Below are 24,685 nucleotides of genomic sequence, written 5' to 3' on the forward strand. Positions count from 1 at the left end.
TCGACTGTAGCATTTGAAAGGGTGCCCTCCTCGAAGGGTTGCCTCGCGATAGCTCGTCATATTCCTCGCGAGTTCTATCGATTCCTCTCCTGTAGAATTATTAATATTTTTTTTGATCGTACAATGATTCTGCATTGTTGAGTAAAATGGGGAAAAATAAAACGAAGTTCGGTCAACGTTAAAGAAGGATATGTTTTTGAGCTCGTGGGGAAACATCACTTTGTTGAGAATTTGTTCAAGAAGAGTCACTCGAAGAATCGATTTGATTTTTATTTTTATCGCAGTGAGAGACAGCGAACGGTTTCATATTTCAGCATTTCTCAGAGAACGAAAATTTACTTTTCGTTATGTAATTTCGAAAATAATCACAACCTCGTATTTCCTCGTAGATATATCAACATTTTATTTTGTATCATTTTTAATTTTATTATTATCGTATTACGTGTAAACGCATTAAACTGCAAAATATGAGAAGCACGTTGTACACCTCAATTTCTTATAACCACAGTAAAAAGCCTGAAAATGTTGATTGAAATGAATGCGACGTAACCAGTGGCAAAGAGCGCAGGCAAGAGCGTGCGAAAAAAATATTAAGCTCGAAATTCGTCAAAACTGACGTTCCCCCTTTTTCATACAAAAATTCGTTTAAAAACACGTATATTAGCGTACGAGGGCGATACATTAATCTCTGCACGTATGTCGACCTTTAAATTAGATGGCATCGGCTTTAAAGAGAAAGACGGTGGTAATAACTGCGCAGGATAGACGAGCACATTTCGAATTAACTTCGGACACGTCGAAATCGCAAATAAACCGGTGCAAACACTCGCCGTCCCGATGCAATCGCAGCGGTTCGAAGCAGAAAGGGTCGTGCGCCGCCGCGATCGGGATACAAATTCCAAGCTGTCTGGCCAGCCTTTTACCTCTTCGTCCCTCTTCTCTCTATCGTTGCCGGTTTTCTCCCTCTCCCCCTCTCTCTCTCTCTTTACCTTTTAATTAACTAACTGCGTCGACGGAGTAACTAAAGAGGATGCGCGATTTTCGAACGGCAGGCTTTCATCGCCGGCCGAAATAATCCATTTGGCCGAGTAGAAAGGCTAAATAAGATTATCGCGTCAAGTCCCGCCGCTCTACAAGAGAGAACAATAGAGAGGGAAAGATCGTATCCGGTAATTCAATTTCCAGTTTCACAGTAATCGATCGTGATTCTTCCACGCGTAACCGATCGCACGATTCTCCAGAATCCTCTTGTTCTCTGCGATTCTTATCTCTTTTGCGACTGTCGGCGGAGGAAAGTAAATTCGTCTGCGCTACTCGAGCGTCTAATTGCTCGTTCAAGATATCGACGAACGTTCAAAAGCTTCGATACTATTGACCGGTCGGTATTTTTCGTTGATCGTGTAACGATCAAAGCCTTAAGTGCTAAAGTCGTGGCATTGATACAGTACGCGTTATTTACGTCTTTTAAGACGAGTGTCGGACCAATGTCGGGAGTCGGTGTAACTAAGAAGGTGTAACTAATAAGAAGTCGTTTTCGAGCCAACGTGCCGAGATACGTCCACTTTGTTCAGGAAGCAGACGAGAAAAAGGGGAAAAAAGAGGAGACGGTCGATAGGGCGATTAATTTGGCCGGAAAGCGAAATCATCCTTTCCAGCCGTTTTCTTCGCCGAGGACTAAGAGAAGAAGGAACTTATGAACGTCCTCCCCGGGGATTATGGCGAGAACAATGAAGGCTGACTCGCCGTCTCCTCGTTTTCACGGAGTGACACCTTGTTCGCCGGGACTAATTACTTTCGGCTTAAAATCCTTAATTTGTTGCCGAAAGGCCGGCGACGAAGCCTCCTATCCCAGCTTCGATAAAATCTTTCCGCGGTGTGCCTTCCGTTCTTATCGAAAGACGTTTAAAAAGATAATTTTTCGGAGGGGAAAAGTCGATGCACGTGGTTTCTTCGATCCGACGAATCTTAAAAATAGTCAACGCAGGAATCAAATTTTACCTTCTGTTTCGTTAAATTTACTTTACTATTTGGTAGCTCGAACACGAGTAGAACTGTTGAAACGTGCGAAAATAAATCGACAGCGATTATAGCCGCCGACGCGCATCTGCATAAACTCGATTTGCATATCAGCAAGACAAAATTGCCCTCGTTTTCACCCTCCAAGTATGAAACGTAAAAGACAAAGTACGAAACCCTTGCACCCTTTACGCTTACCCCACCGTGATTATTTATCGAAATCACTTAATTAAATACTATATATCGTCCCTTCGATTGCAGGATCCAAACGTCGATCGAAGCGTTGGTCGTGGGACATGGCTGTTCATGGAGGTTGGACGAGTCGGAGATAAAATGCCGCTGGCTAGAAATTAGTCCCGCGTTGGCAACTTCTGGCGAAGATGCCGGACCGATATTGAATCGCGTCTGCACCCTTTCTCGTCTCATAACGGCGAAAGGTCTACGAGGCAACAGATGTACCTGATACATATTCATATCAGACCGCTCCACGATTTCGTGTTATTGTTACTGTTATTATTGTCAGGGTTGGAGTCAGTTCGTCGTAATAGCTCGAAAAAGAACGTACGAGCTAGGGATGGAAGACGTTGACCGTGCTTAATTTCATGCCCTTCGCCGATTATGGTTATCTCGGTAGACTGTACTACCGTTTCGCCTTTTTATTTTTTCAGACTTTAGCGCTATCAGAGCTTCTTTCACAGCGTTAGTAGCAATTTTGTAAATTAAACGGATACCTGGAAATTTCTCGCGTAAACTCGATACAGTTTGCAATACCGTCAAATTACAAAATCTACGGTCTCTAGGGATCCTCGTCGTTCATGTCCCAGTTTCTCTAACTGTATTTCATATAAATCCAGAGAATTCTCAAATCTAATTTGAGTTTAGAAAATTTGCAGGTCGCGCGATTGTCTAACGTAAATTTCGAGTTGCAAAATTCGAGAAGCACGTTTCGATCGAAGGGCAGGCGCGACGTAGCCTTTCGACAGATCCCGGAGTCCTGGAACCGATCCAATCTAAACACCGGCTACGAAAGGGCGTGCAAGGGGTTGGAGAAGTCTGAATTTTCAGTGGGTGGGTTCGTCGAAACTTCTCCATAACGCGGCCGAATTAATGGCAATTAATGGCATCCGTGTTTACGGCCGGCTGTACGCAAGGGCCTGTTTGAGTAGCCAGTTCGCGACCAGGAGCACGTGTAAATTTCCACTCTCGTTTTCGGCCGAGACGAAGCGAGAGAGAAAGAGGTTTGATCGAGGGTTCTTGAACCACACCGCGCAAACAGACCCCTAATGAATTGCTTGCTATTCGAAAGCGGGAAAAAAATCCAATTACCGCGAGGCTCGTCGTCACTCCATCCTTCGGATTCCTTTTGTAATCGACGTCCCTGACTTTCTGACTTCGCCAGCTATATCGTTGAATCAGGATCGGTAACCGCGCATTTGTCTACGTCCGGCATGAATCTCTGGAGCGGTTCTTCAAGATGACGAAGCATTCTTCGGATTCTGCACCTCTGCGAAGCTTCTTCCTTGTTCTTCTCTTCTGCCTCTTCAGCTGATCCTGCAATTTCATTGAAAAAATGGAAAATTACGCGGCAGTGGTTTATACCAAGGATGGTAAAGTCGTTTTTCGAAGTTTCTTGAAATTTTTCCAATCGTAGACGCGAAACATCTAATCGCTGAGACGGGAACCGCAATCATTTTCTGCGAGGTTTCGCCATCTGAAAACTAGTTTCGATACAGCGTCTTTTCAGAAACTTTTAGTTCTTTCATTTTGCGTTACAATATTTTCTCAGCCAGTTTTTACGTTCTCGTAATTTGAAAATCTTTTGCCACTTAAGTTGTGCTGTAGGTAATTTGGAGAGTACGGCGGGTATACCAAAGTTTCCCTGTCAAGTTCTCCGATTATTTTACTTTTTCTTTGCAACTGCACGATGTTTTTGTCCAGTTGCACCGTCCAAGCGCGTTAGTTGTTCACGATAAAACGACATCATCGACGGCATTTCCAGGCTTTGAATGTTCAAAACGAATAACTCCTTGCAAATTCGATCATACACACGACAAGATTTTATTTCCATGAACAATACTCGATTTTCGAGTTGCTCTCGGTATTTCATTTGGGGGTAATCACCGTGGTTTGGTTGGATTGTCGTACATAACTCATTTTTCGTCGTCCGTAACGCAGCATTGATTCAACGACGAACGTCGGACTGCGTCGACGTTATTTTCCGATAACCCTAATACGATGTTCTATTTATAGGTATATTATATCAAAGAGATACAGCGAGGTAGTATCGCTTGTTATTTATTCAATTTCATCTGCGTAGAAATGGATTTGGCTTGCAATTCCTTTCGTTCATTCTTCCATACTTATCATACCTATTGTTCCTTGATCAACTAATCGCTTATTTATCTAACCTGCTTTACCCTATTTTTACTTTGTTATTATTATTTATTCTAGTCCGTGCCTTTCGGCTTTGGACGAACTTTCGATTTACATTTCTTACATTTATTGTATTGCACTCCTTAGCATATTCTTATCTCTAGTCGCTATAACTAATGACTATAAACTATTGCAACTTATGACTACACATTATGTCCTTTGGTCTCTTTCCTCCTTGCTGCGCTACCTTCCTGTCCTTCTACCCTGTCTTGTATTGCCTTTGCCCTTCTTTTCTCTATTATTGCACTTAAGTCCCTTAGTCCTTCCCCAGTCTTATTCAATGTCTTTTCCATGTCCTTTGCTCCTCCTGTTATTTCACATTCCTCTATTACATGTCTCAGGTCCTCTTCTTCCCTTCCACATAGTCTGCAGCTTTTTTCTCCCTCCTCTTTCCAATGTTCCTTCGCTTTGGTCTCATTTCCACACCTGAACCTGGCTATCATTTTCCTGTCCTTCCACTTCATCCTCCCTTCCAGGTACTTTGGTGTCTCCTCTTTGGTTATGTTCCTGTAGTATCTGTTGTATCTGGATTCCCTTATCCTTTTCCTCCTCTCTTCTGTTTCTCTCTTCCTTCTTTCTTCTACAATTTGGTCTCCTGTCCACCTTCCTTGCTCTCCTCCTGCTTCCCTCTGTGTCCCTTCGTTTCTCACCTCTTCTATTTCCTTCTTTCTCTTTCTTGCTCTTTTCTCTTCCTGGCCATTTCCCCAGTTTCTCTCTCTTTCCTTTATGCACTTTTTTACCAGCTCCTTTTCCGATTCTAGAGTTCTTTCCTCATACCTCGCTGCTCTTTTTAGTGCTTTTACCTTGGTTTCTTCTATCTTGCACTCTTCTGTCAATATGTAGTTTGGTGTTGTCCTGTCTAAACCTAAGATCCATTTTACGTACCCTCTTTTTATCCTATCTAGCGCTTCTTCCATGTTCCAACCCCATACCTCTGCTCCAAACAGCGCCATATTTTTACTTTGTTACTATTTAAACTTGTCCTTAGTGGGGTAGTTCTTTTTATACCCATTTGTTTTCGTTTAAACTCTGCTTGGGCCGAATTCTTTCTTACGGCAAAGGCGTAGCATGATAGAGTTAACTCATTACAACCCTTGACGACCTCCTCGGTATTTCGGATACTCGCGTTTCTTATGTATCGGTCGCATCGGTATGCGATAAAGGAGCACGTAAACGGTTGTTTCTGCACATTTTCGCCACAGCAAACGTATCAGATATCGCGTTTAACGACGTATCTGCATAATACGATATACGTAACGACGGACAGACAAGAACAAGTAAAAAATGATTAGAAGCGGATGATCGAGCCAGAAGTTCGTTTAGCGAAAATAACGATAAGAACTGCGAGAACTTTGCTGCTCCCGTTTTTAGTGAATCTAACGACGGCGACGATAACGAGAAGGCCAGAGATTTTCATTGACGTTTTGATCGGCACGCTTACGAAGAGCACAGAGAAATATTTGGTGAAAATTCTCGGCTAAAAAGACGAGTTACTCGCCTCGAAACGTACAGTACACGATTTTGCACAAAAGCAGCATTTGCGATACGCGTTTGATTAATTCAGCTTCGGTAGAATTCTGTATCCTTACATCGCAGTCTTCAAACTGTTCTACTTTATCAATTAGTTCACCGGATGGTCCTCGATGGTTTAGGGAATATCGAAGGTTCAAACAACCGTTCGACCAACCTTGGAATTAATTTAAAGCAAATCTTTGTTCTCTGGCAATCGGTAAAACCATACTCGATTAATCCCGACGCGTTGAAGATAAACAAAAGATAAATACCGAGTGGCACCACGCACGTAACATCCCCTTAATCCTTTAATCTATGCGATCTATTGCCCCGTGCGTGGAACACCAACTGAGAATTAGCGTTCCCTCGTTGCTGGCTCACGGCTGCGGTTGAATTATTGTCTCTGTATCAGAAACCAGCCCTCGTAATGCGATTCCACCGAGAAATTACGCAGCGTGACGACGGGAATCGTTCCACCAAGACACCCCTCTACGGAAACTCTTCGCGGAAAGGGAACGAAGAAAGAATGGAAGATGACAGGAAGAGAGACGTCCGCGTTATCTCGAGCATGTCGCGCGGAAACCATGGCGAAAAACTCGACGGAAAGCGAACAGCATCCTCGCGATGGCTATGAATTATGCATGGGGCTCGACTGACGAAACTTTACGACGTATATATACTACGACCTCGTGGAAATCCCTGAGATTCCATTAGACAGATTTTAATTAGGCGGCATTTTATCGACTCGCCACTGTACTCTTTTCCTCCTCGCCGAAGGAGACGGTTTTATACGCTTTTCTTCGAAAATGCTTCGTGAATTTGTGAAACGTACTACTCTTCGTTTAATTTATTTGTAAATTACAATAACCGATGGTTGGAAACGGTTGTGATATCGATTTCAGTTCTTAAAAAGTGTACATTCGTTGTTCTCGACGATTGTTATACGAAATCGAAATTTCTATTTTGTTTATAATTTCCACGTCGCTCTTATATCGTTTCTAAATTATAATTTTGGCTTTACGTCGGTTTCTAAGTGGCTCTATACTCGATTTTATGTATCGCTTTTATTATCGATAATTCTAATCTGAATAATTAATCTATTATTATTTAAATCAATCGTTATAAAAATTAATACAAATATAATTAATAACACGAAATCTCATATTTTGTTAGAAACAGTCCCTTGCACTACGTGCAATATATTATGTTATATACTTCATTAAATTTTATGCTTCAGCAGAATTCATCTGTCGGGAGAATCTCAGTGGTTTTTACTTTAAAACAATCGAAACTGTTTCGTAACGTAATAAAAAAACCTTACGATATTATGGAGATTCGTATTTCAAGATAATCGTAGCTAATTTCATCGGCGTGCAAACGTAGGCGTAGTACCGCGTAACATTTTTTACCTTCTGTTTGGAAAAGGGGTTGGCAAGTGGCGCCACGAGGGACATTCGCTGTTTTGTCAGTGTTTCGCGGAGCAGGTGTCCAGCGCAGCTACTATCCACAAACAGAAAAACACAGGAACATACCGGGGGTGAGTTTTTACGAAACGACCAAAGTTGGAAAAACTCGGGTAAAAATTGAACGAGCAGCCTTCTCGTGAATTCGACGAACGAGCTTTCTCGTGGTTTATGGAACGTAAACAACACGGGGAGAAACGACAGTCAGACACTGGAACGAGGGATAAAGTGGCACGAGATCGGCCGTTTTCCGCTTCCAGTTTGTATTTATTACCCAGAGCTCGATACGAGTACGGCGATTCTTATTTTTCTTTCTCGATGGACGAGACCCTCGCGGACAAGGGTTGGAAAATGTTTATGCCATCGCGAGGCAACACCTGGTTGCTAGGGATTGTTTATCAAGACGACGTACGTATTCTCGATGGTTCGTCGATTGGCGGCTAAAAATCACAATAATTAATTCTAAGGGGGGAGGGATACCAGAATTTTTGAAAACTCCATTCTTACTGAAAACTGATAAAAGTATCGCATTTGGAAAACAGGTTTGAAGTTTCATATGTACACTTCGAGCAATTTAAACGAACCGATATTCCAAATATGCCGCACTTTCTCTATCAGAAAACAAAGCTACGTAAAAACAAATTCTTCATCGGTATCAGATATAGAAATTATGCAGCGTGTTTCTATGTTTCTCCGACATGGCGCGATGATAGTAAATAGCTGAAGCTTTGCCAAAGAGCGATGAGGCGCCAAGTTAAGGCAGTCTCCGTAAAAAGATAAATCGTTGCTCCGAAAGAAATACACGGTAACACGGAAGAAAGTACCTAGCTACGCAAACTTTCGCTTTTTGATCCTCCCACGCGTGTCTCCCTCTGTTCCTTGCCTTAAACTCAAGCGAACTGCAAACTTCCATCAGGCAGGAACCTTCGATCCCGTCGATGTGCCTCGGCTTGTTTCTCGAACGTTCTCGCATGACGAGAAGTCGTCGTGACACGCGATAAGAGGACGTCGTAGGCAAAGTGTTTCTCGAGTCGAAGGGGCTGCAGACACGAGAGGGAAGCTCGCGGGGGTCGAAGAAAAGCGAAGAAAGCGAAAAAGAGAGGGAGAGAGACAGAGAGAGAGAGATTCGACGTCAGCAGATCGAAGGTTCCGTTTTTCTGCGACGGCTGCGGGTATTAGAAAAGGCCGAGAGGAAAAAGAACGGGGAACGAACGATTCGGCTGCATACAAGCTTCGAATAATATTCGAATATTGAAGGCGGAACGCGAACACCGGCGCGCTCGTAAACCCACGCGGATATGAATGCGGATGGCTCAATTTTCCGTGGCTGCCGCGCTAACATCCAAGACGTGACGGCTTTGTCGACTAACTTTTTCCTTCTCTGTTTCTCCACAGTTCGTTCCCTGAGAACGCGGTGTCTTGGAAAACGAGCTGAAAATTATTGCGCCAAGCGACGTAGGGTACGAGGTAGTGGAGTTTGATACGCGTTTACGAGAACACGGTCTACGGATGATTAGATGGTTTCGCGGTAACATAGTCGGGGACGGAATTACTATAATCCGCGTCGTTTGTCTTACTACTGATAGATTTTGCGAATTTAGACAATAGAATGGGCGTGGTTGGTATAAAAAATTCCTTTCTCCCTCGCGATTCCAGTAAATTTTTGTACGTCAGACAAACTTAAGTCGTTTGGTCCAATTTTAAAAAAAAGTTATTTTCTTTCGAAGGGCGTTCGGATACGTTCGCGAGTCGCTGTATACAGAAATAACCCGAGTCATCCCTATACCTTGGCATATAAGAAGATGTCTTTCCATTTTTCTTAACAAACTCCGTGAAACATTATTACCGGAATCTTCACGAAAGGTCTTCTAGAACGACGAATCACAGTGGCGGAATATTCCATATACCCTCTCATCGATCCCTGCACCCTAAAAGAGAAAAGTATCCGCAAGAGAAGCTTCTCTTCTCTCGATTCTCTTTCGGAGTAGTTGGCGCGTGTCGCATTGTACCGGTGGATGTTTTCCAGGGGTCTGCCGCGTCCTGAGACTTCCATCAACTGTCCCAGCGACCTGGGGAGGATGTTGGATTCGGAGGGTAGCGCGGAGAGCGTCCGCGGTTCGGAGAATTCGACGGCGCGCGAGGAAACGATCGTCACGCTGCCGAATCGGCAGAATGCGGACGGTGACAAGCTCGAGGAATTCGAGAAGCTGCTTCAAACGATTTTACCTTCTCGCACACCGTCGCAGGAGGAGGAGGAAACGGAAGAGAACGAGATCGAGAAGAAGATAGGTTCGTCCTTGTTCGCTACGGTGCCTGCAACGTGTGCCGATTTTGGTACACGCCGAAACTTATTTTCAGGCCAAGCGACATTCTAATACTCGTACAATACGTATAATAGGCGTAGAAACGTGAAAGAACGAAAGAAGTTTCACGTTACGCAAGTACAAATTGCTCCAAGTCAGGTAATCTGACTAATCTAAACAAAGCTTAACGTTCTCAGAGAAAAAGAAAAGATTGCAAAATAAAGTCAGTGAATGGAATATCCGGATATAAACTTAAATGTAATCCGCGTATTTTGCAGGATGTTTGGTAAAAATTCGTTGCCAGTGCGTAGAACAAGACACGTTTAATTTGGCGTTTTTGCTCGAAAGAGACTGGAAAAGGCTGAGAAAGGGCATCGTAATGCACAGAGGATTCTGCCGAGGGCTAACTCTGACCCCTTAATGCCGACAGGGGCTAAAACAAAGCCGTCCCGCTCCAATTATCGTTTCATTTTTTTTCCTCGAGAAAGCTTCCGAGTAAGCCACAAAACGCCAAGTTCGTTCTGAAAAAAGTCTTTCTGCGCGAGCATCCAACCCTTCTTACTTTCCACCCTTTAGCGTAAAACCTACCAGAATTTACGATTACAAAAAGTACAGCGGTTTGTAACTAAAAGGCACAAGTTTCGAGACTTATGCGCGTATTTACGCTTCTTAGGATTCGCTAAAGCGATAAGATTCAGGATTAAAGCAACGTGGCACTAAAAAAGAACCTCCTCTTATCGTATCACTTTCCACCAAGCATCCTGACCATTTTTCCTGCAGCTGGAATACTGCTTAGAATAGAGATCCAAGAGGGATATTTAGGTTGTGCATAGGTAGGGGTTAGGTTGGCCTTAGGTTCGTTATACAGCCGGAGATGGGCTGACGTTATGACGACAACTCTTGACGAAGTCGGATTTTAGAAGATACGCGAAGAGAAAGAAGGGAGGTTCGTCTATGCTGGATCCCCCTTGTTCCGAGAAACACTGGCTCGTTCTTTTAAAAGGTGGAGCGATGAGAAGGGACGAAGGAAAAGGGCGAGGGCCAAGGGATGCAGTTTCGCAGTGGAAACTCAGGTAACCTGTTGAGAGGGCCTGGAGTAGGCGAAAATGGAGAGCTTGATGCAGCTTAACTTGGAGAATTTCCCAGACGCTCGCCAAGGGCATTTGCAGGGAAAGTGGCTGGCTGGCTGGCTGGTTGGTTGGCAGTCGGGGCGCTTTCCGACAGCGAAGAAATTTCTCTGGCCCCGGGGATTAAGTTCCGCCTCGCGGCTGAAACGTCTCACCAGCTTTCGTCTTTTATCTCCCCAGCCCACGGTTTCTATTCTTATTCGGCCGCTTTCACGGCGAGCACGCGGCAACTAGATGGTAACGCGAACTTTAATGATCTTTTTCGTGGCTGGACAGAGCCGCCGGAAATTAGCGACCGGTAGAACTTGCTCGTCGGGAGCTCTTCGCTTTTGTATTCTTTCCTCGTCGTAATCGTTGTCGACGTCGTCGTGAACTCCAACGACTCGGAGAAAAATGGGCAGAAAGATTTTTTTCCCGACTCTTACTTGGCCTCGTTCGTGTTCCAATATCACCGGAGAAAGACACAAGAATATTAGACGATGATTTTCGTCGGTTTTTCCACTTTAACGTACCATAAGCTAAATTTGTTTGTAGCGTGCATGATACAGTCGAGAGAAGTATAGATTTTATTATATCAAATTAACGAGATTCTTATTGTAATAATCTCTTCGGTTTTATTCGAGAAGCTCTTAAGGGAGTGGAATTACTTGGCAATGTTTTTCTCTAACGTTTCGTGGATTCTTGATAGATAGTTTGAACGAGAATCCGCTGTTTTTCTTTCCTGTTAATCTTGCCCGCCGAATCGTCGATTTGGGGAAAGCACGATGGTCTCTGGAGATCGCTCGAAGCGGCCGGACGAAACATTAACTCCATCAGGGGTAGAAAAATTATTCCACGGAAGAAAGCCGCGGGCAGTCTGGCCGTGGCGTACGCGAACAGAATTAACGATCGCCGCGGAAATCGAAATATTAACTGGACGTGACAGCGGTCGCCCTCCGGTGCCGCAGTAGAATGGGACGCGCTTGATCAGACATCGTTCAGTTTCGAATATTTCGCACGTCATTCTTTCTCTTTTTCTAAACTCCATGTATCGATATACTTTTACTAATAGGAAACTGTTTATTCTTTATGAAACGAAGCTGATAACGAACGACTCTATATAATATTTAATATAATATAATATATAAGAATCTTTATATTTTTGCCTCTGTATCTGTATCTGAGTGATTCCACACAAGTGGGAATTTTTGTGGCTCCCGCTTTTTAACACACTAGCGATACCAGCGTGTTCTTGTTATACCAAGAAGCTTGTTACGATTCGTGTATTAAACGAAAAAGCGTATGGGCAAAATCATTATCGCTTATTTAGAGTGGCTCGTCTCTGTAACACATACACACGCATAGTGGCTAGAAAATGTACTCGCACACCATTGTACTTGTCATAAAATTCGTATACTTGGTAATTAAGCCGTAACAATGCGAAAGCTTTCTTCGAACAACGTCACGACGATGTGCAAGGCTAACGATAACCTGTTTAATTACGATACACCGAGTAGATTTAACAGGAGGAAGGTAACGGTGTGATGCGAATGTTTTCCGAGGGAACCGCAGCTGTTGCCAAATTCGAGTCGTCGCGGCGAGTTCTTGGCCTCTCGATGGCCCAGTCCTAAATTTCCTGCTGAATTTCCGTGGAAACCGAAACGCCGTTGTCCCGCGTGGTGTTCCAAATTAAACTCATAAAACGTCCGGGTCCGACATGAACGTTCGGAACCCGGTCCCGGAATTATACGACGCGATATCAACGTAAATCTTGGAAACATGATTCCGTGGCTGCCTTGGAACACACAGACACTGTATTTAATCATGGTTTAGTTACTTACGAGCGATTCTTTCCTACTTGGAAAACTTGTTCTCAAGTTTGGTTTAATTTGCCTGGTTAATTTGTTTGGTTTAAATATCGCTATTGACCGAAAGCAACACCAAGGTTGTAGAACAACGTAACAAAACGATAAAAGAAACCGAAGTAACCTTACCTTTACTATTGCTAGGCAATTATACGAAATCTGCGAATACACAAGTGCATCTATAATTTTATTTCAAACAATAATGTTTGTGCAATCATGTTACACGAAACTACAATATAATTCCATTCTGGTCGTAGTATAATCGCGTATTATTATAGTTCTAATGAAATTTCAAGATGTTTTATATATAATACAGTAAAAGCGATATGAACATAAAAGTTTTGTACGATAAACATCGAAACACTTTTGTATTTTGGCTTTCTATTACATAGAGCTTATATCAGGGATAGTTGAGTGCTTCTTAAAGCTTGGAATCTGGTTTAGACAGCGCCCCCGTTTAGTTAGAACCCCGTAGCCACAGCATCGATTAATACAAACTTTAATTAAACGTCCTCCGCGGAAACGTTCCGGCGCGCCTTCGAACGTGCATTCCGTGCAATTTCCGGCGCGATGGTGTCAGACTCGCGCGCATGATTAAAATAATAAATTGCCAGCTCGCGTTTTCGCTGGAAATTAGCGGCACATCGGCCGGAAGGCCGCGACACTGCCCGTTTCTCGGCCCGCAAACGACGATACTTTGAATTATAAATGGCAACGAGGGCGTTGCCATTCGCTTCGATGTAAGGAAATTCTTGTGCGAGTACGGAGGATGAGAGATTTTAACGGAGCCTATGCTCTGCGTCGTCTCTGGCTACCAGCCAATTCGATCTCACGGTCTGCCTCGTTTTCGGAATTGCGCTATTAGATTTACGAAAAGCGTTCCCGCGACGCTTGGATTTGCAGAAGAGAGTCGCCGAATGGCCTCCTGATCGAAACCAGTTTTCCTGGCTGCGTCCTAACTGTCTTGGATTGGAAAACGCAATAAAAGTATCTTTACGAATAATACAAGATACGTTTAAATTTGGAATTCGAATCACACGTATTCTGAGAAATGAAAATGGACCGTACGTTCGAAAGCTTCTCGCATTGAAAATAATCTAACAAATTGAAATTTCTCGGGAACGAGGGAGATTACCGAAGAACGTAAACTTTAGCGGAGATGGATATCAAATCGTTTTCAGTATGTGGATCGTTTATCTCGATGTATAGCGAGCCTCGGATAAGAATGACGAACGATCGGAGCGTCGTGGAACCGACAGGATTATCAATTTTTCCGAGTCAAAAGTTCATCGGAACCCCTAAGAAACTCGGGCTCTCTCCACCTTCGAAATCGTTTCCGTTACCTTCGACTTCTGTTCACCTTTTTCTATACAGGGTGTTATGAAAAGTTTGAGTTAAACTTCAGGGGCATGCTCTGCACACTCGCGGAAGAAGCAGAAAGCACTTTGCCACATTTCCTGTAGAATCGTTATTTAAATAATGCTAAAAGTAAAACTCAGTGGAATAACTCTATAGGTACGCGAAGGCTGTAACGATAAAGCGGCAAGATACTTGAAAGTCGAATGGTGCCACTATGGCGATGTTAAATATTTATTGTTTCGACTAGCTGCTAGTGTCAGCAGAAAAATACGCCGGCTGCAAAAACTTGACGATTATTACGTGCCCTTAAAGCTTAACCCCAACTTCTTGAAGCATTCTATATAAAAATATTACGAAACGTTGCGTCATTCAAGGAAGAAAGAACGTCGGTGTGACTTTGGACGTCAGACGCGTGTATCGTGAAACGAGGCATGCGTGAAAAATGACACGGGCTTGAAAAGCTCCCTAAATAAGAAATCGTGGCCGCGTCCGTTGGAACCCTTCGAAGTGAGAGCGAAAATAGCCGCGGGACTCGCGGCCGATCATCAATTTTCAGCGTGTCAGCGCGCAGCAAAAAGGGCGTCTCGAGAGTCCGGAGTCCTCGACTTCCGGTTCGCAGTTGCTCGCTCGCGATCCTCCGCGTTTTGCACCGCGATAAAAGAAGCCGTGCAGTGGATGACGAATGGCGAGCAACCAGGACAAATTTCGCCCTAGGGTAGATAACGTCCGAAATCATTACCAACACTCCGTGCAAATTGTTTGGCCGACGCAGCTCGAAGGCAGTCTCTTTTTTCCGCCTACGCCCCACCGTTTCAATTTGGGGATGGATGTTCGAAGGAAAAGTGATTGATGATCGACCGAGTACCACGCTATGCAAGGGGTAGTCTTCTAGAGAGTATGAATTGATTAAGAGAATGCTGTTGATTCTCCGAAACGCGGCTGCGGATTGATCGTTCGAACGAAGGATGACAGGGTTTGATTATGTATTAAGAAGCGAGCGATTCTTGGGTCACCTGTTGAGGGATTACGAGTCTGATGAACGAATTAGGCATGTTAAACGTTTCGAATGAGTTTGAACGAGTCGACATTTTTGGTGCCACTGAACTTTCGTATCCGTATCGCTATCCATACGATAGAACGGTCTATCCATAGATAGAATAATCCAGGTAACTAAATGCTCGAATACTTTTTCGAGAAATTTTTTTAAACACGTACTTTCAAATTAGTTTTGAATTTGTTGACTAACGTAATCGCGATAGTCGAGTCTCGCAACGACGATGAAGTCTCGAAATGTTTCGTACAACGCGATATATTCGTAAAAGATGTCCACAAGCGTACGAATATTGTGGCGAGCGTATGTATACGAGAGAATTTATTTAACTTCGTTAACTTGCATGTAACTTTGATGTTCCGAACGTCGACTAATCAGCTCTTATTGAAGAAACTGAGAGATCGAAGAAACTCTGCCCCTATCGCGTCACATCTAATTTACACCCTATAATAGAGTATTCAACGAAGATGAAATTCGTACAGCTACGAAAATTTTCATCTCTTCTCTCCGCTCATTCGAACGAAGGGTGAGCGTTCACGAAATGAAAGGCACACCCTCCTCTTTGCGAGCAGCGTGCACGGGTCAAATTTTTCAAGTTATACGCGCGGTTCGTTGGTGCGTGTGGAAGCCGTTCCGGAGATGCTCGAGGAGCGGAAAATCTGCTGGCTTTCGGGAAACGGCAGACGGCTAATCCGTCGAGAGAAATTAGTTCTGACGTTTGATCGGGGATACTCGAGACTCTTGTCGAGACTCTTGTACGTTCGATGGCCAGATGTTCTCGCAAGCTGCTCCATTTTTTCCATTTTTCTATAGCATTTTGGCAGTTTTCGATCGTATTGTGCAGGGTGCAACTGAACAATGGCAGCAATACGTATACGTATATTACGTGTACTTGATCGATAAGCCGATTAGAGAACGAAACGAACGTCCCTTTTCCAAGAACTCGCGTTATCAACGTTGCGTTCTAAATCCCCCTGCCAGCAAATGGCACCGCTTTTACTGGCTGAAATCCAAGGACAAACAGCTGCAGTGCCTTTCTGCGCCTTCCTATTTTTACGTCAGCGCAATTTCCTCGTTTTTACGACCGATCGATCGAACTGATCGGGCCAATTTGTCTCTTGCATTGTAAGCGACGCGATCAATCGACGACGTCTTTTACTTCATCGAAACTCACCACCGTGATGCAGAAAGCCACTTCCTACGCTGCCATTTTCTAATCGTAAGACCCTCTGACAATTACAATCTACGATTTCGCTCGCAATCCGCTTGTTCGATCGAAGAACAGGTTGTACGTAGATTCTTCTTCCAATGAATCGCATTTATCACTTTTGTCCATAATTTTACACGTGCTCGTCAACTTACCAACGTCGGAAACAAATGTAAAAAGTTCGATAAAAGAATCGAGTTAACGTACAAAAAACTAGAGGTAATGTCGAAAACTTCGAAGAAACGGAATTCACAAGAAAAATACTAAATCTTCAAACGATAATTAAATACCACAATCGCTGGAAAAATTCTTCTAAACTGTATTATGTCACATATGGAAACGTTCGGTCGATTCATCCGTGGACGAGGAGCTCCAACATTCTCAATAAGTATCATTGATCGTTAACATACTTAATAAGCTATCTGTCGTATTTTATCACCTGCATATTCTCCAGAGTAAGCCACGTCGAAAGTGAAACGATCTCGCGTCAAAGCGCTCGATCGAACGTTTACAACGAACGTAATCCGTGGGCGCGAAACTCTGACTAACGTCCCCAGCGAGTACGAAAGAGTAAAATGGTACCTGGCAGTACGCGAAAGGCGGTATCGCGTGCGATGTCAGTCGTTCTCGAGAATATTCCGTGCGTCCCGTGACAATAGGTAGGCAACGAAGGCATAGGGTCGTCTAAAAGACACGAGCCTCCAATGCCAGAATGTAGTTGTTCCGTTCGGTTCAGTCGGTGCCTGGTCTCTTGACCTGCTTGCACGACGGCCACCAAACGATTGGCATTTTTACCCCGCGTCCACCACTCCCCCTTTCGTGGTCACGTCAGCCTTTTACATATTTTCCATCCTTTGAGATACGCCAGCATTGTGTGACGCTTGCTTGGTCGCGTCACAAGAGTCCTAGCGTAGTTCTTTGAAGAGGAAATCCTGTTGTTGGAAGTTAGTTGGAATTGAAATAGTTGTTGGAATTAGCGAATAAAAAAGTAATATCTTACGTCAAGATTTAGAATCTACAGCTGAATCCATATTATCTACATATGATAAGTATATCAGTTGAGAAAATAGTAAATACAATAAATATAAAAATAACATCCTGCGTTGAGATCTAAAATCCCGAATCTAAACGTATAAACTGAGAATCTAAATAACTTATGTGGAATTTGTATAAGTAGAAATGGCTACTCCCGATGGACCAGCGGATTTTCGTTTGGAGTACATCGGTGGTTTCGTTCAGAAGTCGCTGAAACTGAAACCGGAGAAGTGGGCCAGGTTACTACTCACGGAGGAATACAGAAACGCTGTGCTGGATTTTGTTGATAATCCTCTGCCAGCTGCACTCTTCGTAGCTTTGACACCGAACGCGCAATTGGTGGCTTCAACCTCGTTCCCTATACCATGCCAGAGAACCAAAGGTGAGTACGATAATGAAAACATTCCAAAATATCCGCCTAAAGCAAAATCTTGAAAATTGTTCTCGATCGCTATTCAGGTATTTACGCCGTGAAGATAGAACAGGCACCATTATCCAAGGAAAAAGAAGTTTGTTCATCGATGCTGATATTAGGAGATCTGTCGTCTCGAGTTGTCGATCAATTAGCTACTTTGGTGGACAATTTATTCGCGCCCCTGTTGAGCAATGCAGAGAATCACAAGGACTTGCCTGACATCGCGATTCAGGACATCTGTAGACACGTTCATTCTCTTCGCGGTACTTTGTACCAAGTAAACTTTCCTTCTCTTCCGTAAAGATTTAGTTTTCATACGCGTGTTCTCAGCTTATACAGGGTGTTCCCGATTTAAAGGTCAGAAATTCAAGAGCGTGTAGAATACCGATAAGATTTATTTATTTTTGTTTCATTTTGGAGAAAATCAGGAAGAAAGAACAAGGGACATGCTGTATATTTAGATTCGAAATGGTAGATTCGACAATGGTGTTGGCAGTACAAAATTGTACGAATGTTTTCTGTCGAAATACAGGTGAAAGGTCAGGTGAACGGCAGGACGGTGCTCCCAATGCCAGCCGGAATGGAGAGGGCAACGGAAGTGGAAAAGCTGGTGCGAACAGAAGGCCCCCAAGCCGTCGATCTGTACTTGAAGAGTGCCATCGAGGGTGTCGTGATAAAGTGGGCCTACTTGGTGAACGACGTTGTCACTCAGGAATCTGGCGCTGCTTTCGAGAATGGTCAAAATCCCACCCCCTATGTCGAGCTTGACTATTGGTCCACGAGACTAGCTAATTTAAGGTAGAGGATACCGAATATCCATCTATCACAACATTTTCATCGTCCCGGCATTTATTTATTTCTGATAAAAAAAAGCAGAAAATATGTATTTTTTCTATCAGACACGAAAAATGTAAGAAAGCTGAGCGGTAGGGTAACAATATCCTCCAAGTTTAACAAATTATAGTATCCGAAGGTTAATTATTATAGAAGAAGGATCGTTTTCCAGATATATCTACGATCAATTGCAAGAGGATCGCGTGAAGAAAATGGCGAGCATTTTGGAAACGACAGACAGCGCCTATTTCCCCTGCTTTCGCACCCTTTTCGATAACGTAGTATCCTCGATGGCAGAGGCGAAAGAGATATCTCTGTATCTATCTCCATTGGCCAAGTGTTTCAAAGCGGTCGAAGAGGTCGACTTCTCCGAGGCTAAGCCGCTAATGGCCACGCTGATACACTCGGTCGGATTAGCCTGGTCGAAATCTAGCTACTATCAGAGCTCCACCAAGGTGATCATCATGTTTCGACAGATTTCCAACCTGTTGATACAGGAGGCTCGTCGATTCCTCGACCCGACCTCCATTTTCCAGAGCGACGTCGACGAGGCTTTACAGCGTGTGCAGATATCTCGAGGTTGGAATCGATCAGAAGATCGTTCTCATCATTCGAGCACTATCTTTCTATCGCGATTCCATTTCTTCAACTTCTAAGCCTCTTTTAATTTTACTTCTAACGTTGTTCCTATTACAATTTTCTAACATTGCTGGAATAAAACTTTCAAACTTCTTTTCGTCTGTTTCGGAGACTTCGTGGATCAAAACGTTACAGGCTCTTTCTTGCAGGCATCTTGGAAGAGTTCAAACGACAATTCGAACTTAGAAAAGACATGCCAGCGATGAAACCCGATGCACCACCGTGGACCTTCAATTCCAGCGCCGTTTTCGCTCGCCTGGATGCTTTCTTGAAACGACTGAGCGACATCGAGTGGCTATTCAACACCGTGATGGAATTTTCCAAGCTGGAAAAGATAGAAATCGGCGGGATCCTCGGCCGATCCCTCAGCACCAGGATCGTCAACGTGTACAAAGAGTTCCAGCAGCTGTTCGTTTCTTTCACGGTGCGGGCAAACGACGCGCTCGAGCCAGACGACGAATCTTTCACCGTAGACTGTGCCAAGTTCAACGAGTCCATTACCGATCTCGATTGTAAATTGGCGGCCATTATTTGCCAGGCTTTCGACGATTGCGGCAACCTCGAGAGCGTCTTCAAGGTACCGTATCTGGTAGTCTTGAACAACTGTGGTAGGACAAGTGGCGGGAAAACGGGCCATTTTTCAAAAAACTACAATTCTTCTATCGATCTGCTTTGATAGTGTAATAAAACGAATAATTCGAAATAAACAAGTTCCAAAAATAACGATCTCAGTTTCTAGATGCGACAGACGCATAACTTCAAATAAAAACAAATATATTTTACAGCAAATAAAGACTAATTTTTGTAAAAATAATTTCAACAACTAAAGTTCTTACAAGTTTTTCGTTTCAGTTGATAAATATCGTTGGAACGGTGCTAGACAGACCAATGATAAGCAAACAGTTCGCAAATCGCTACACCAGAATTTTGGATCTATTGAACGTCGAGCTGACTGTAGTCGAAGTTCTGTTTAATCGTGGCACTAGAGGCGCTCTAATTAATCTTCCACCTTTAGCCGCGGCCTTGACATTTATCACCATGCTCAGACAACGCATCGATCTTCCCGTTCAATCTTTCAAAGCTATTCAACATCCGTAAGTTGTTTAAATAGAGATTTATATTTGATAGAACAATTTAATTACAAAATAATTATACCGACTGTAGAATAGTGAACAGCGAAGAGGGCCAGAACATAGAAAAACGTTATGAAAGGCTTATCCAGATCTTTAAGGATAAGGAGACTGAATTGTTCACGGAATGGGCACGAACCGTACCTGACGCAGTCGATATTGGACTGAATCGCAATATTCTCTATCGCGAGAAGGATTCCACGTTACTGCTCAACTTTGATCCCCAGCTTTTGTGTGTTTTAAAGGAAGTGAACTATCTGAAGCAAATGTCTCGATCAGACATTCCCGAAGAGGCAATAAAGGTATCTATCCACTTGACGTTTTTCCTATGTATCCCTATACGTATACTACCTCAACAAAGTATTTAGGCAAAACCTGATTTAACTGCAAAACGACATTGTTACAGCCGTTGCGTGTAGCACAGTGTAACGTGGCATAATAAATTGCTATTTGAAAAAACTAAAGAATTGGCGCGTGTAAAACTGAAACATTTGGGAGCAGTTTTGTCGTTCAGCTCTTTTCGCTGTTAATGTATAGATAAGAGAGACTGTTAGCGATTCATTCTTGCGACAATAATTGAAATCGATAAACACTTGGACGAACCGTGCAATTAATTGATAATACTACAAATAAAATTCGCCAATAAGTGTGACAAGTTAAGATGGTTTAATAGTCTTCGATATGTAGGTGTCGGAAAACGTAGAAACGTTCCGAAAGTTCCGCACGCTGCTAGCAGCCACGGTGTGTTCGTACAACAACGTGTGCAAGACGACCAGGCGAGTGGAGTTCCAGTTGATCGAGAAGGAGATAACTAGGATCGATTCGTTGGTGTCTCGAGGAGAAATAGAATTATGCTGGAAGTCGGACGGCGTTCTGGAGTACATCGTGGAATTGGGTGAACTCGTGGAGGGGCTTTGGAAGCGAATCAAATCGACCCAGACGAACGCCGAGAAGATCAAAGCGGTGTTGGACGCCTGGACGAGGACGCCTCTCATCGAGAGGAAGGATCGTCGTAAGGACGCTTTATTGTCGTTCGACGAACGGCCAGAAAAAGTATCAAGACGTTACGGCGAGGTCGAGAGGGCTGCCGAACAGATTCATTCGTTGTTGGAAGAGAACAGGCTGCTTTTTCAAGTTTCCGACGAAATGGAGGAACCGTGGCAAAAATACGTAGATTACATCGACAGAATCGTGATGGAGTCCCTTCGAAAGGCTGTAGGGTGTTCGTTAGGTGAATGGGCTCTCCATATTTTTCGTACAATTATTGTTTCAGGCTTTCGTTGTGGTTTCTTTAAATTCTCAAATTACGAGATCTCTTTAAATTTCCTGTTTTAGTCGATTAATGGCAATCGGCGAATCAATGGTCTGCAATTTCTAGAGATAAATAAACTTTTACATACAGATTTTTTATAACCGTTTCTTCTGTATTGTTACGATTCTAAGTACGTTGCTTCCGATTCTGTTAACCGTTCATGTAAGATTTCCTTTTTTCTTTTAATCGTACCAGGGTATTTGGTAGACAATATGGATTCCAATGAAGAAACTGAGCCGCTATTAGAAGCGAAGTTAGAACTCAGGGAACCAGATCTCTATTACGTGCCTTCGTTGGAACCTGACGATCCGGATGGACTGGATCAATTAATCTTGGCACTTTTGAATGATATCATAGGGATGGCTGCACTGGTGCCACGATTAAAAAGAGATGCCATGGGATACAGCAAAGAACTAGAGGAAGATCCGGATATAAAGGGGATGAAAAATGAAATTATGAATAACGTTTCGACCGCGGTGGAGGAAGCTACCGAATTCTGCAGCAACTTCGAAGGTATAAATACCACGAAATACTAATCTAAATGCATAAAATTCGCGCAATGTGGAAAAAATACATAAAATATAGCAAAATTCAGGCTAATAGCTAATAACAATAATTTACTAATAGCAATACGAGTTGTACATCTTCAAACATTCCACAAACGTATAAAAATCTACTGCCTACGAATTATAATAGAATCAACGAACACCAGAGAATGTTTCTACGTTTGGTCTACTCTATGATCCACCCTCGTTCTTTGTCGTCTTATTTTATCAGGATACGCCTATCTCTGGTTAGACGATAGAGACATGGTGATGCAACAGTTTCTCGAGTATAGCCGACAATTGACGATGGAGGAAATGGAGATGGTGGCCGTGCAGGATCCCAAGGGGCCGACACGGTCACCGCCGAAAATGGAGCAATTCCGCGAGCAAATCGACCTTTACGAGGGCCTCTATCTCGAGATCGAGGAAATGGAACCATCGAAAGTGTTTTGTGGCTGGTTCAGGGTAAACCTTAGACCCTTCAGACAGTCGGTGCTGAACATGGTCTGCAAATGGTCCAGCATGTTCAAGAGACATCTGGTCGATCGCGTTACCAGCAGCCTCTCGGATTTGGGATCGTTTATAAGGTGTTTTCTCTTACGAGTTATCATTCTTTATACGAGCAAACCAAGAACGACTTCAACTGTTTGTAGATCGATAGCTATGCTGGCAATCGCGATATTCGTTGCACGTTCGATAATCGCGGGCTACTTGCGTACTTGGCTACTTTGATTTGTCTCTATAAATCGTCCTTTTTCCTTAGATCAGACGTAGGAAGAACGTCTGGCTTTCATATTTTTCTGAAATTGAGAAATTTCCCGATAGAGTAAAAATGGCTACCCAGAGAGCCAATATAAGGAAAAAGGAAGAAGCCGCTTTCCGATGGACTCTTCAATGTATATTTTATTCATAGACGAGCAGACGAGGGTTTGCTTCAACCAATACAACCAGGTGACTACGTCGGACTCGTTAGTGTGATGGGTTATCTCTTGCAAGTGAAAGAAAGACAACCGACTACGGATGAAATGTTCCAGCCGTTGGAAGAGACGGTCGAATTGTTGAAATTTTACGATCAGGATATCCCAGAGGAAGTAAACGTTCTGCTTCAAGAACTGCCCGAGCAATGGTCTAATACGAAGAAACTGGCGCTTATGGTTAAACAGCAAGTGGCACCCCTGCAAGCAGGTACATACATCTACATTCGTAGATATTAGGACAGCTGCTAATTTTATACGAAATACAACAGGCGAAGTGTCTAGAATACGAGGACGAATCTCCGCGTTCGACACGACCATAACTCACTACCGCGAAGCTTTTCGGCGCTACAGTTTCTTCAAACACGATTGTTCGAATCCTTACGAACTGCTAGACGAAGGACACAAGGAGATTCTGATGCTGGAACGTCAAATGAAAGACATCCAGGAGTCTGCATCGTTGTTCGAAGTTATGGTGCCAGAATTCAAAGTGTTGAGGCAATGTAGAAGAGAGTTGAAGATGTTGAAGCAACTATGGGACTACGTGAATATCGTTAGAAGCTGTATAGAAGGATGGAAGACTACGCCTTGGAGAAAAATCGACGTAGAGAACATGGACATCGAGTGCAAGAAATTTTCCAAGGAGATACGAGGTTGGTGACACGATATTATCTCTATCGCGTTCTTTCAGTTTCATTTTTACCACGTCAAAAGATATCTCGTGTTTGAGCAAAATATGGAAAAATTGTTGTCGGCACGCGTGATTTTTATTTCTATTTTGCGTTGAGCGTTCTCTCGAAATATTAGAAACCCGTGTCGTTTTTTACTAAAACGAGTAAGCTATCTTCTAACGTGTTTTTAATATACTAATTGCAATGAATTAGCCCTGGACAAGGAAATGAGATCGTGGGACACTTTCGTATCATTGGAGGCAACCGTGAAGAATATGTTGACGTCCTTGAGGGCCGTAGCAGAACTCCAGAATCCAGCTATAAGGGAAAGGCATTGGAGGCAATTAATGAATAGCACCAAGGTATCGGCGGAGGTTAAGAAACGAAGAATAGGTTTACGAAAAGGATTGAAAATGATTTAGATACGTTTTATATTACGTTTTACATGATATCCAATTTTTATGAAAGACTGTACATATATATATAATTTTGTAAGAACTTTTTGTATCGTTGTACATGAAAAAGTTTTTGATGAATTTTATACGAAAGATAGTTATACATAGGGATTCGGATTAGCATATTTTTACAAAAGTTCACAAAGATGTTTAGAGTTAGTTGCACCGCTGTATATACGCTATCGGTGTTGCAGAAACTGGGCGACATGACTCCAGAAATGACCGTAAGTCCACTGTAAATACTGGCACTTTGTTCTATAAATAATTTCCGAAATTTTTAAGCACGAATATTCAAATCATCGTCACGATTAATCAAAAAATGCATTATTAGTTACTCATCAGTGCATGTATCACGTATGT

At 43.1% G+C, this 24,685-nt stretch overlaps 2 protein-coding genes across 2 annotated transcripts in view; both read left to right on the forward strand.

Annotated features, from left to right (window-relative positions):
* Nucleotides 1–6,158: 6,158 nt before the first annotated feature.
* LOC122575397 lies at nucleotides 6,159–9,799 on the forward strand. Its single transcript, XM_043744254.1, has 3 exons — nucleotides 6,159–6,631; nucleotides 7,387–7,498; nucleotides 9,451–9,799. The coding sequence occupies exons 1-3, from the start codon at nucleotides 6,586–6,588 to the stop codon at nucleotides 9,797–9,799; spliced, it is 507 nt and encodes a 168-aa protein (XP_043600189.1). The 5' UTR covers nucleotides 6,159–6,585.
* Nucleotides 9,800–17,494: 7,695 nt separating this feature from the next.
* The window catches only part of LOC122575390 (dynein beta chain, ciliary), a 38,915-nt gene continuing 31,724 nt past the window's right edge, over nucleotides 17,495–24,685 (forward strand). The window contains exons 1-14 of the mRNA XM_043744234.1: nucleotides 17,495–17,732; nucleotides 17,810–18,042; nucleotides 18,298–18,563; nucleotides 18,772–19,178; nucleotides 19,388–19,815; nucleotides 20,091–20,332; nucleotides 20,403–20,670; nucleotides 21,056–21,599; nucleotides 21,876–22,193; nucleotides 22,458–22,812; nucleotides 23,139–23,410; nucleotides 23,472–23,852; nucleotides 24,084–24,232; nucleotides 24,520–24,549. Of these exons, the coding sequence (XP_043600169.1) occupies nucleotides 17,495–17,732; nucleotides 17,810–18,042; nucleotides 18,298–18,563; nucleotides 18,772–19,178; nucleotides 19,388–19,815; nucleotides 20,091–20,332; nucleotides 20,403–20,670; nucleotides 21,056–21,599; nucleotides 21,876–22,193; nucleotides 22,458–22,812; nucleotides 23,139–23,410; nucleotides 23,472–23,852; nucleotides 24,084–24,232; nucleotides 24,520–24,549 (4,131 nt within the window). The remainder of the gene's footprint in view (nucleotides 17,733–17,809; nucleotides 18,043–18,297; nucleotides 18,564–18,771; nucleotides 19,179–19,387; nucleotides 19,816–20,090; nucleotides 20,333–20,402; nucleotides 20,671–21,055; nucleotides 21,600–21,875; nucleotides 22,194–22,457; nucleotides 22,813–23,138; nucleotides 23,411–23,471; nucleotides 23,853–24,083; nucleotides 24,233–24,519; nucleotides 24,550–24,685) is intronic.

Source organism: Bombus pyrosoma, linkage group LG15 (genome assembly GCF_014825855.1).
Source record: "Bombus pyrosoma isolate SC7728 linkage group LG15, ASM1482585v1, whole genome shotgun sequence".
Lineage (NCBI taxonomy): Eukaryota > Metazoa > Arthropoda > Insecta > Hymenoptera > Apidae > Bombus > Bombus pyrosoma.